We start from the raw sequence: 12,500 nt of genomic DNA, 5'->3' as shown, positions 1-12,500 counted from the left end.
AGTTGAATATACATTAACGTCCAGCGTTAGTTCTCAGTGTTTGATTTGTTTTATTTTTTCACAAACGCTTGTGTGACAAGTGACTTCAGAAGATGGCGCTCAGATTAACGAGCTGCTGATGCCACCCGTAACATGCTCTGCGTCCTCGCCTCCTGATTGGTCCGCCGGGCCTCGCGTCTCCGGATGTGCTCGCTCCACAGAGTCACCTTGCCCCGGCTGCTGCAGCTCTGTACCGGCTAGAGAGCAGGTGGACTGTCCGGCTCAGAGGTACACAGGCAGCAGGAATCTGACCGGGGAAACATGGCGGCGGCAAAGCCCAAGACCTCTCCGAAGGCCATCAAGTTCCTGTTCGGAGGACTGGCTGGGTAGGTACTGCTGCTAGCTCACATGCTAATGTGCTAATCTCAGCGGTCAGGGCTGCTAACAGAGGAGCTCACGAGCTGCGGGAGGATGCTGGTTAAACCCCCCCGTCAGAAACAAACATTCATGTTATTCTGCTTAAAACCACCTGTTGTCTGCCTTCTACAGGCTGCACCGGCGGCACTGTTAGCTGTTAGCTGTTAGCTGTCAGTCACTGGCAGCAGCTCAGGGCCGGTGTTGTGTCAAACTCTGCTCCCTCGTCGATCAGTGTCTCCGCTCACACTGACCCGATCACAAACGTGTAAACCACAAACCAGAATAAACGTGACGTTACCGGCGGAGTCAGCGCTCCAGAGGACACTATCTGCACTGGACACAGACTCAAACACACACCGGTGTTATGAAGTATATTGTACCCTCAGTATCCGTTAAGCTAGCTGTGGTCGGTCCACGCTCCCTCCCTCCATGTTGTGCAACTTTAATAATCGATATCTGACTTGACTCGGAGGGAAACGGGACGACAAAGTATGCTGCTGATCTGGTGACAGCAGGTAGCGAGTAGCGGCATGCTAATGCTAGCTCACGTTAGCCAGGTTAATCATGAAACACTTGTTGAACATCTCTACATCCTCCCTCGGTGCTTTGAGTCCTGTTAGCAGCTCGGCTAGCTGCCACTAGCTGTCACTAGCTGCCACTAGCTGTCACTAGCTGCCACTAGCTGCCACTAGCTGTCACTAGCTGCCACTAGCTGTCACTAGCAGTCACTAGCTGCCACTAGCGGCCACTAGCTGCCACTAGCTGTCACTAGCTGCCACTAGCGGCCACTAGCTGCCACTAGCTGTCACTAGCGGCCACTAGCTGTCACTAGCTGCCACTAACTGTCACTAGCTGTCACTAGCGGCCACTAGCTGTCACTAGCTGCCACTAGCTGCCAGGCTTCATTCAGGTCTCTCGTGTTTAGCTTCACTAACTGAGGCCAGGCTGAGTGTAGCAGGGAGGCTGTTAGCATGCTACAGCTAGCTCTGAGGTTGTGTAAAGGTGTAAGAGCACTGAGCTAACCCAGCTGCCCTGTGTCCTGCTCTCAGGCTCCTGTAACACATCCATGATGTGTCCTGTCCTCACTGAGCAGTTTCATTCATGAAGGCCAACATCAGGCTGAAGTGTCAAACATTTAGAAGTTGTAGCTTGAAACAGGTCTGAGCACCAGCAGATGATGATGATGATGATGATGTTTGTTTCTGGTGGGACTGAAGCTCATTGGACCTGAGGACGAGTGCGGTTTGTTTGTGATCCGGTTGGTTAAAAACAACTAAAGCAGAGCCGGACCGACCACCGTCATGAGCTCAGTATTAACTGAAGTAAAGAAGGCAGGCGAGTCCAGAACCGATGAGTTCTGCAGACCACCACCTTCTCTGGTTCCTACAGGAGGCGACTGGGGCCAGAGTTCTGACCTTTAACCCCCCAGTACTCAGGCCTCTCTGTCAGGACAGATACACTCCGTACTCAGAGTCTAAAGTTACTCGGATACATTCATTCACAGCGATGGTAAACCTCCTCCGTCGGTTCTGTCTCAGTGGACAAAGGATCTGGTCAACAGTCTTCACCTGTCGCGGACCGACGTTTCCAAAACCGCAAATAAATAACTCAATAAATAAATGTGTCATTAAATACACAAAAGTAATATTAAAAACACATTTGAACATTAAATGAATAAAACACTCAGGTGAGCATTTGTGTTTTAGAGTTATGTCCTATTTGTCCTGTGTGTTTGCTTATGACACACTTTGGATCACATCACATGATTAGCATGATTAGCATGATTAGCATGAAGAGAAAACACATACATAAGTTTCATAATAAATAAATAAAATGCAGAGAACAACTAATCGCCCACTGACAAAAGACTAATTATAAATAAGTAAATGAATGAAAATAACAAATGATATTTATAAATAAATTAGTTTTTAATACAAATGAATAACGTTTGTCTGTTTGGTCTTCAGCTCTGACAGCTCTGGTCCATGTTCAGTGTGTGTGTGTCTGTTGTGTAAAGTTTCATACAACGTGTTTAAACTGTTGTAGACGAGTGAGAGAACAAAGTGACGGTGTGTGAGGTCAGTAACTTCAGCCGTCACTCAAAAGATCAGTCGATCTGCATGTCCTCCAGCTGCTGACAGATGCATTGTGGGTAAGAGGTGCGGTGTTGGAGTGTAGACTGTAAGGAGTGAGTGAACAGAGCAGCAGCTCCGTGTGTCCTTTAAATGTCACGACCCTCACACACACTCTAAAACATCCCAGGAGCGTGCACGATGTCTGCTTCAAGGAGCGTGCACGTTAACCTCTGCAGGAGTGTGTGTGTGACAGCTGCTGACTTCAGTCTGTCCACACACACACACACACGAGCTGCTCAGTGTGTGTGTGTGTGTTGACTGTTCTGAGTGATGGCGGATGAAGAGTGTGTGTTCGTCCTCTTTTCACACGTGGTGAATTCTGGGTAATCTGGTGAAGCGTGTGGAGGTTGAGGGTGGAACGTGGACTTCAGCACAGACGTCTCATTCAGCCTTTGTGCTTTTCACTCTGATTGGATAATCCTTCTTCTTCTGTGCTGTAACGTGCACAGTAGGTCCAGTGTGCAGCGCCGACCACGAATCATGTGACGTCAACATGTGATGTCAACATGTGTGTTCCCTCGCTGGGCGGATTATGTTAACACTCTGTTACTAACACAACAGCACCGTCTGGTTTCAGGTGTGTCGGCATGATTGACTGACGGAGAAGCAGAGCAGGAGCCGCCTCCACCTCTACAGCACTGACCTCTGACCTGTATCTACAGTACTGACCTCTGACCTGTATCTACAGTACTGACCTGTATCTACAGTACTGACCTCTGACCTGTATCTACAGTACTGACCTGTATCTACAGTACTGACCTCTGACCTGTATCTACAGTACTGACCTGTATCTACAGTACTGACCTCTGACCTGTATCTATAGTACTGACCTCTGACCTGTATCTACAGTACTGACCTGTATCTACAGTACTGACCTCTGACCTGTATCTATAGTACTGACCTCTGACCTGTATCTACAGTACTGACCTCTGACCTGTATCTACAGTACTGACCTGTAGCTACAGTACTGACCTCTGACCTGTATCTACAGTACTGACCTGTATCTACAGTACTGACCTCTGACCTGTATCTACAGTACTGACCTGTATAAACCCTGTTTCTTCACATGATGACGTCGATAGTTGGTCTTCTTTAGTCCCTGTTCTCAGCTGAGCTCTGTCCCTCTGTGGGACTGATCAGAACAGCAGAAGTATAAAACGGGTCGTCAAACACTGTTGCTCAGCTGTTAGCAGCCGGTTTGGCTAACGGTGCTAACGGCTAACTAGCTCTCATCCTGCTGACTTCAACACATATCTGTTGTTTGTGACGTCCTCCTTCTCCGGGTCTGTCTTCAGGTCTGAACCCACACGTGTCTCACAATCTTTGTGTCCCGACTTCAAACCAAAGTACATCTTCAGGCAAGCGAGAGCACACCTCAGCCACACTGCCTCCCTTCACTGCTCCCTGTACGTCTTAGGATTGACTTTCATTGTTTGCCTACAAAGCACAAACGGGCCAGCTCCAGCCTACCTGACTGAGCTTTTACACCCACATGTCCCATCAAGGTCACTCAGGTCCACCGCCCAGCTGATCCTGGTTGTCCCAAGGTCAAAGCTGAAGCACAGAGGAGATTGTTCTGCATCCGTGGCCTCAAACTGTGGAAGGAGCTGCCTCTCGATGTTGGGCTGGCCCCACACTGCCTGATTTTAAATCTCAACTCAAACACATTTTTATTCTTTTACATTTTTATGACACTTTGGTCAGCTGTTGTTGTTTTTAAATGTAATTAATAAATACATTTTGAATGTGTGAAAGGACGCTGCGTCAGAGACAAACACACTGTCTCGCTCCTGTCTGTCTCTCTGAACATGCCTGTCTGTCTCTCTGAACGTGCCTGTCTGTCTCTCCAGGATGGGTGCGACGGTGTTCGTGCAGCCGTTGGACCTGGTGAAGAACCGGATGCAGCTGAGCGGTCAGGGCACGAAGGCTCGCGAGTACAAAACCAGCTTCCACGCTCTCTTCTCCATCCTGAAGAATGAAGGAGTGGGAGGCATCTACACCGGGTACCTGCTGCTCCACCTGCTGCTCCACCTGCTGCTGTATACCTGATCATTCATATTGATTCTAGTCAAAATGAAAACGGGCGTCTGGTTGTCTCTGTGTGTCAGCTTGTCGGCAGGTCTGTTGCGTCAGGCGACGTACACGACGACCCGTCTGGGGATCTACACCATCCTGTTCGAGAAGATGACCGGAGCCGACGGACGGCCGCCAAACTTCCTCCTCAAGGCTCTGATCGGTATGACGGCTGGTGCTACGGGAGCGTTCGTCGGGACGCCGGCAGAGGTCGCGCTGATCAGGATGACGGCCGACGGACGGTGAGACACCACGTCTGTCCCTCTGTGTGTCTGTCCTCTCAGATCAGCTGATCAGCACAGTGAAAACATGCGTTTGTCTCCAGGCTGCCTCCAGACCAGAGGAGAGGTTACAGCAACGTCTTTAACGCTCTGGCTCGAATCACCAGAGAAGAAGGCGTCACCACGCTGTGGAGGGTGAGCCTCCAACACTCCTCTACAGTACAGTACAGCAGCAGGTCCAGCAGCAGCTGTCCTCCGTCCTCTCACAGAACCTTACCTGATTATTGATGATCCAGTTAGTCTCTATATTATGAGTGTGTTCAATACATGTTGTGATTCTTTGGTGAACTTTAACACGACACTTAAAGACTGAAGATCAGGTTTAATACCAGAGAACAGGATCATCATTACATCATTATATCTTTGCTTTTAATGTTTCAGCCTTTTCTGTGTGTGTGTGTGTGTGTGTGTGTGTGTGTGTGTGTGTGTGTGTGTGTGTGTGTGTGTGTGTGTGTGTGTGTGTTTAGGGGTGTATTCCCACCATGGCTCGAGCGGTGGTGGTGAACGCAGCTCAGCTGGCCTCCTACTCTCAGTCCAAACAGGCACTGCTCGACTCAGGTACACAACAAACATCTTCAGCATGAACCAAACTCTCCACACTGCACATAGCCCCGAGCTAACTGCTCCATGAGCCCCGAGCTAACTGCTCCATGAGCCCCGAGCTAACGGCTCCATGAGCCCCGAGCTAACTGCTCCATGAGCTCCGAGCTAACTGCTCCATGAGCCCCGAGCTAACTGCTCCATGAGCTCCGAGCTAACTGCTCCATGAGCCCCGAGCTAACTGCTCCATGAGCCCCGAGCTAACGGCTCCATGAGCCCCGAGCTAACTGCTCCATGAGCCCCGAGCTAACGGCTCCATGAGCGGGGGCGTGTGCGTGTGTGAACAGCACTTCAGTGTGATTAAAGACTAAAAGTTCTGTGTGTGTGTGTGTGTGTGTGTGTGTGTGTGTGTGTGTGTGTGTGTGTGTGTGTGTGTGTGTGTGTCTGTTGCAGGGTATTTCGGGGACGATATTCTGTGTCATTTCTGTGCTAGCATGATTAGCGGTCTGGTTACCACAGCAGCATCGATGCCCGTGGACATCGTGAAGACCAGGTGAGACTCTGAGCTGACGCCGGCTCCACCTGCTGCTGTGATTGGTTGTTTTCTCTCCTCTGCTGAAGTCAGACGTTGTGCTGACGTGACGTTTCCTGTTTGTTCGTCAGGATTCAGAACATGAAGATGATCGACGGGAAGCCGGAGTACAAGAACGGTTTGGTGAGTGTCAGAGTGAAGTCAGTGTTGTCCATCACTGAGGTCCGTCTGTAGACTGTTTCTGCTGCTGACTGGTCTTCTTCTTCTTCTTCTTCTTCTCTGCTTCCTGCGTGTCGCTCCATCAGGAGGTGTTGATGCGAGTCATTCGCTCTGAAGGTTTCTTCTCTCTGTGGAAAGGCTTCACTCCGTACTATGCTCGCCTCGGCCCTCACACCGTCCTCACCTTCATCTTCCTGGAACAGATGAACAAGATGTACAAGACTCACGTCCTCGACCGCTAACACACACACACACACACACACACACACACACACACACACACACACACACGGCAGCAAACACCTCGTCTTGTGTCTTCGTCACCTTCTCATCAAGTGTGAAGAGTTTATAGGAGCAGTCCCACATTTATCCACAAGTCCTCCTCATAAACTGTGGACTGTTCCTTTAAGTGTAGCCACACACATACACACACACACACACACACACACACACACACACACACACAGCTGGTGTTTTGGATGAACTGCAGTCTTTTTGTAAAGGATGTTGAATGATGGAGTTCAGACATCATGTAGTGACGTTAACGTCAATAATTAATAATCTTAAGTCTTATTTGTAGAATTATGCCCCAACCCGACCTGACGACGCACTGCATCATGGGAGAAACTGAATAAAGCGTTTGAGCCTCAGTCTGTTTTGTGTCACTTTGTTAAACTCTGTTACATATGAAACTGTCACAGCCTCGTCTTAAAGGAGCAGTGTGTAATATTTGGGGTGTTTGGCGACATCTAGTGGCGAGGTCGTACACTGCAACACTCCCTCGCTCACCCCTCCCTCTCTGAAGCTACGGTGGCCCCTCGGGGACAAGAAACTCTAAGAGCATTATACTGATTCAAGTGAGGACGTGAAGATGTGTTCAGTTATTTAGTCTACACAACTGAAGACACACTGGGGGACACGGTTAGGACACAGGTTCAGGTGACTGCACAGAGACAGGTCCACCGCTGACTGACTGTGAGACAGAGGCAGAGACAGACACAGAGGCAGAGACAGGCAGAGACAGACACAGAGGCAGAGACAGACAGACACAGAGGCAGAGACAGGCAGAGACAGACACAGAGGCAGAGACAGACAGACACAGAGGCAGAGACAGACACAGAGGCAGAGACAGGCAGAGACAGACACAGAGGCAGAGACAGACAGACACAGAGGCAGAGACAGGCAGAGACAGACACAGAGGCAGAGACAGAGACAGACACAGACAGACACAGAGGCAGAGACAGACACAGAGGCAGAGACAGACAGAGACAGACAGACACAGAGGCAGAGACAGAGACAGAGAGAGGCAGAGACAGACAGAGACAGACACAGAGGCAGAGACAGACAGACACAGAGACAGAGAGAGGCAGAGACAGACAGAGACAGACAGAGGCAGAGACAGGCAGACACAGAGGCAGAGACAGACAGACACAGACAGACACAGAGGCAGACACAGACAGACACAGAGGCAGAGACAGACAGAGACAGACAGACGCAGAGGCAGACACAGACAGACACAGAGGCAGAGACAGACAGAGACAGAGGCAGAGGCAGACAGAGACAGACAGACACAGAGGCAGAGACAGGCAGAGACAGACAGACAGAGACAGGCAGAGACAGACACAGAGACAGACAGACAGGCAGAGAGGCAGAGACTGACACAGAGGCAGAGACAGACAGAGGCAGAGACAGACAGAGACAGATAGACACAGAGGCAGACAGAGACAGACAGACACAGAGGCAGAGACAGACAGACAGAGACAGGCAGAGACAGACACAGAGGCAGAGACAGACAGGCAGGCAGAGACAGACAGAGGCAGACAGACACAGAGGCAGAGACAGACAGAGACAGACACAGAGGCAGAGACAGACAGACAGAGACAGGCAGAGACAGACAGAGGCAGACAGACACAGAGGCAGAGACAGGCAGAGACAGACACAGAGGCAGAGACTGACAGGCAGGCAGAGACAGACAGACAGAGACAGGCAGAGACAGACAGACAGACAGGCAGAGACAGGCAGAGACAGAGACAGGCAGAGACAGACACAGAGGCAGAGACAGAGAGAGGCAGAGACAGACAGAGACAGACAGAGAGGCAGAGAGAGGCAGAGACAGACAGAGACAGGCAGAGACAGAGAGAGGCAGAGACAGACAGAGACAGACAGAGACAGGCAGAGGCAGAGACAGACAGATGCAGAGGCAGAGACAGGCAGAGACAGACAGACACAGAGGCAGAGACAGACAGATGCAGAGGCAGAGACAGGCAGAGACAGACACAGAGGCAGAGACAGACAGACAGAGACAGGCAGAGACAGACAGAGACAGACAGGCAGAGGCAGAGACAGGCAGAGACAGACAGACACAGAGGCAGAGACAGACAGACACAGAGGCAGAGACAGGCAGAGACAGACACAGAGGCAGAGACAGACAGAGACAGGAAGACAGGCAGAGACAGGCAGAGACAGACAGAGACAGGCAGAGACAGACACAGAGGCAGAGACAGACAGAGACAGGAAGACAGGCAGAGACAGGCAGAGGGTGGTGTTTGAACAGAAACTGCTGACGCCCTGCAGGCAGTGAGGAGACGATCTGGTCGGACAGGATTCAGCTCCGCCTCGTCGTGTCCCGGCTCTTCTGGTCTCGACTGACAGCCTCTGCACTGCTGGGTGTGTGTGGACAACGAGGCTGGGTCTCTGTAGGACGGCCTGCTGCCATTGGTCCAGAGACCACACATGCATGCTGGCTGTACAACATGTAGATGAAGGGACGGCTGTGTGAGGCTGCAGGGTGTGCAGCAGTGAGGAATGTGTGTTTGTCTCAGCACGCACTGTTTCACATGACGCTGTGAAGACATCCAGTGGACAGCCAGAGGACGTTTCTGTGGCGTCCCCACCACGTCAAAATAAAAGTTCTCACTTCCCCTTCAGTTACAAAGGAAGCAGAGCTTCTGTGCCTCAGTATGAAGTCCTGACGGCCTGGAGGCGCTCCACAGGTCCCACCTCCAGCCTCCCCCTGACGGAGGCTCTGTCAGAGCGAGGGGTGGAGACGGCAGGCTGCGACAGGCTTAAAAGTCAACCGCTTTCTTGTTTTTCTGCATTCGCCTCCTGCCTCGCCTCTCTGCAGCACACCTGAGACTACACCTGGACAGGTAAGCTGAGCTGCTCTCACACACTGCTGACTGATCAGAGCTGTGTCTCCTCTCTCATTCAGACGCTGTTAATAAGTGTGTGTGTGTGTGTGTGTGTGTGTGTGTGTGTGATCAGGATGGCATCGACGTGGGATTCGTACATTACAGCACTACAGACAAATGTTGGTGTTGATGAGGGCGCCATCTGTGGTAAAGCTGCTGGAAGTGAATCGGTCTGGGCTGCCTCGCCCTTGTTTAAAGGCATTACGGTAAACACACACACACACACACACACACACACACACACAGTGTTTCCTGTTGGACAGGCGCTTTAACTCCCGTCAGTGTTCACATAAAAACTAAGTTAAAATGGCTGACTTCCTGTTGGGTTTGGGCGATGGCACCCAGAGACTTTTCTGTAGATCTCAGCGTGACACACGTCCTGACTGGAATTTGTACACGTTCGTGAAACGTACCGTGAGGGCTGCGTCGCTGAAACGTGCTAGGGGGCGCTGCTGAGCCATCTTGGCCCACTCGGCACGAAACGAAACATTTTCCTGACTTGTGATCCCAGTGTTAGTTTGAGGATCCTCTCAGAGAGCAGAGTGAGTGATGTCTCCTGCTCACCCTGCCGCTGCTCTGTGTCGGTGTCGGTGATCCTGTGTTTGTCTGCCAGCGACACAGGTCTCGTTAAATAGTACAGGAAGGATTATTTTATCTTCATGGAAACTTTTTATTTACTGTGTTGACATCAGCGTCTTCTGTCTCTCTGATACCTGTTGAGGTCTTCAGTGGTTTGGTTTGTTGCATACTCCATGTTCAATATATACATTTATATACTGAGCTGAGGAACTAGGATTAATATTTCTCTAGCATATAGAACAGGATGCCATCACCTACTGTACGTATGTGCAGCAAACCATGTCCAGATGTAACAACAGGCTCAGACAGGAAAGCTTCAAGTCAACACAGAACAAACACACATTCATAACATTCAGCAGCGACTGTTTGAATGAACACATGTTGTCGATGATCGTCGGGGTTTCCTGATTTTCAGGACAAATTTCAATTAATCCAGTGAAAAACAACACCAGTGACGAGCTTCAGAACACAGAGAACCTCACAAATGATCACATTTAGCTCAGAGGGCCGAACTTCAAAGGTTTGTTTCCTAAAAAGTATCTGGGGACAAAGAAGTCGCCTATACTGGTTACTGTTCAGTGTGTCTGTAACATGTGACATGTTCTATCAATAAAATGTTTCTTCTGTCATAAATTGAGTGTAAATGGTGAAATCAGTGTAAACAGTGTGTTCAAACAGCTGCTAAATGTTGGCAGGTAAGACTTTAGCACTTTAGACACAGAAGCAGACAGGCTGGTACAGCCATGCTGCCACAAACTGACACTTTCTACAAGGAAACAAACAACTGACTGTTTTCATTTAATGCTGAATTTACAAGAAGGAGACAATGATTCAGAGTCTGTCAGAGACAGAGTTTCATTACGTTACAAAGTTTGTTTTAACTCAACAACTCTTAAAATCACCACATTTGTTAAGGGAGTCTGGTGATGTTGTGTTACTGGTTGACTTCATGTTTGTATTGAATGCTGAATTTACAACAAGGCTCCAATGGTTTGTGTCTCTCAGCCAGAACAAATACGTGCAGTGTCTACTGGACCTGATGGTACTGATGGGCCTGCGATGGGCAGCATTTTCACTTTGGCTGGAGTGAAGGCCATGGTCATCAAAAATGAAGTGGATGATAACAACCTCGTCACCACGGTCACCATGAAAAGCCCAACGATGGAGGAAACCCAACATCTGATCATGGGCTTCACCAAGAACGGTAGAGTCAGGCAGAACGTGAGAGCTGTGGAGGGTCAATCAGCCCCAGTTCACTGTCTCTGTGTTTCTTCCTGTTTTTAAATAAAGTTTGACTGTCCTGTGTGACTCGTCTGTCTCTGTGTCCACAGCGTTCGTCATAGGTCTTGGCTCACCCAAAAAAGGGTGCACGGCCGTCGGTGTGGAGAAGATGACCAAGTATCTGAAGGATATCGGATATTGAAACAAGATGGCCGACGTCCCGTGTTGTTCTCCTCCAGCTTCCACCCGTTTGCATCCGAGCTCACGGAAATGACGTCTGTGCTGCACGATGTCTGTTATCATAAAGGGATGAATTAAAAGTTTTTCAGTTCAAGCTGTGCATCGTCACTCATTACAGAACCAGGTCCAACAGGTCGGGGAGTGCAGAGTCACTGAATGACCTCAGACGCTCTAATGAGGAGGCTTGTGTGTGTGTGTGTGTGTGTGTGTGTGTGTGTGCTGAGGGCACAGCTACTCTCAGCAGGTATAATGTGCTCTGACTGCAGCAGTGTGTGCTCCTCACAGCTCCATCATCTCAGGAGAACTCCTCGTTCACTTTCTAGTTGCATCAAAGTCTAAAATTCAGAACACACACACACACACACACACACACACACACACACACCTCTGTGGGCAGCCATGTCTGTTTGTTCAGTCGCTGCTTCCACACGAGTAGACTAAGTTAGTCTTCATGTGTCCAGCAGGGGGCAGGACAAACACTGACTAAAATGTTCTGACTGAGTTAACTTGTTATTATTATTATTATTATTATTATTGTTATTGTTATTGTTATTGTTGTTGTTGTTGTTGTCATTATACATTTCAACACTGATGACAGCAGATTCAGGAACAGATTTGTTGCTATCTTTAAAAACTTTAACGTCTTATAAACTCTTAACGAACGGAGGAGACAAAGACGAGAGACGACATCAGTCAACTGTCTCGCCGCCTGGGCGTCCACTGTCCTCTGGCTCTGTAGTCTATCTGCAGAAGACACCAACATTCAAGCAGGATCTGCACATGAACGTTGACATTTTATAGGTGCACTTCAGCAGCTCGATGGGGGTGTGTGTGCACTCGGGTATTGTGGGAAATGTAGGCTCCAGTGTTTTCAGGGTGTCTCCACCTCTGCTGCTCTGTTTTTAATCTCTAACAATTTATCTGAGGTTTAATGTAAAAAATGCCAGATTTCCCTCAAATACAGATAAAATCATCTTGATTATGAGGCTGAACCGGACTGAAATCAGGAGCACAGAATTTCTTTTCTCTGCTTTTAAAGTAGTTCACTGTGACAAGATAACCCTCTGGAGGAACTATTTTTCATTGAGGATTG

General features: G+C 49.4%; 2 protein-coding genes across 2 annotated transcripts; both read left to right on the top strand.

The window, feature by feature from the left end:
* The first annotated feature begins 165 nt into the window (after positions 1 to 165).
* On the top strand, positions 166 to 6,826 carry slc25a11 (solute carrier family 25 member 11). The gene is made up of 8 exons (XM_084344768.1): positions 166 to 365; positions 4,382 to 4,534; positions 4,640 to 4,846; positions 4,930 to 5,020; positions 5,353 to 5,443; positions 5,879 to 5,978; positions 6,089 to 6,140; positions 6,263 to 6,826. The coding sequence occupies exons 1-8, from the start codon at positions 301 to 303 to the stop codon at positions 6,416 to 6,418; spliced, it is 915 nt and encodes a 304-aa protein (XP_084200894.1). The 5' UTR covers positions 166 to 300; the 3' UTR covers positions 6,419 to 6,826.
* Positions 6,827 to 9,169: 2,343 nt separating this feature from the next.
* Positions 9,170 to 11,501, top strand: LOC311252024 (uncharacterized protein). The gene is made up of 4 exons (XM_084344775.1): positions 9,170 to 9,325; positions 9,441 to 9,573; positions 10,952 to 11,150; positions 11,278 to 11,501. Exons 2-4 carry the CDS (start codon positions 9,442 to 9,444, stop codon positions 11,367 to 11,369), a joined length of 423 nt encoding a protein of 140 aa, XP_084200901.1. The 5' UTR covers positions 9,170 to 9,325; position 9,441; the 3' UTR covers positions 11,370 to 11,501.
* Positions 11,502 to 12,500: the final 999 nt, after the last annotated feature.

Source organism: Pagrus pagrus (assembly GCF_965226575.1).
Source record: "Pagrus pagrus genome assembly, chromosome: 22".
Taxonomy (NCBI): domain Eukaryota; kingdom Metazoa; phylum Chordata; class Actinopteri; order Spariformes; family Sparidae; genus Pagrus; species Pagrus pagrus.
The sequence above is the reverse complement of the archived record's forward strand: the minus strand, read 5'-3'. Positions and strand labels throughout refer to the sequence as shown.

Excerpts from the sequence above, each read along its gene's own strand:
- slc25a11 (XM_084344768.1), top strand. The coding sequence starts at position 301 with ATGGCGGCGGCAAAGCCCAAGACCTCTCCGAAGGCCATCAAGTTCCTG. Across the intron at positions 366-4,381 it reads CTGTTCGGAGGACTGGCTGG|GATGGGTGCGACGGTGTTCG; the intron begins GTAGGTACTGCT and ends CTGTCTCTCCAG. Across the intron at positions 6,141-6,262 it reads CGGAGTACAAGAACGGTTTG|GAGGTGTTGATGCGAGTCAT; the intron begins GTGAGTGTCAGA and ends TCGCTCCATCAG.
- LOC311252024 (XM_084344775.1), top strand. The coding sequence starts at position 9,442 with ATGGCATCGACGTGGGATTCGTACATTACAGCACTACAGACAAATGTT. Across the intron at positions 9,574-10,951 it reads CCTTGTTTAAAGGCATTACG|CCAGAACAAATACGTGCAGT; the intron begins GTAAACACACAC and ends TGTGTCTCTCAG. Across the intron at positions 11,151-11,277 it reads CATGGGCTTCACCAAGAACG|CGTTCGTCATAGGTCTTGGC; the intron begins GTAGAGTCAGGC and ends CTGTGTCCACAG.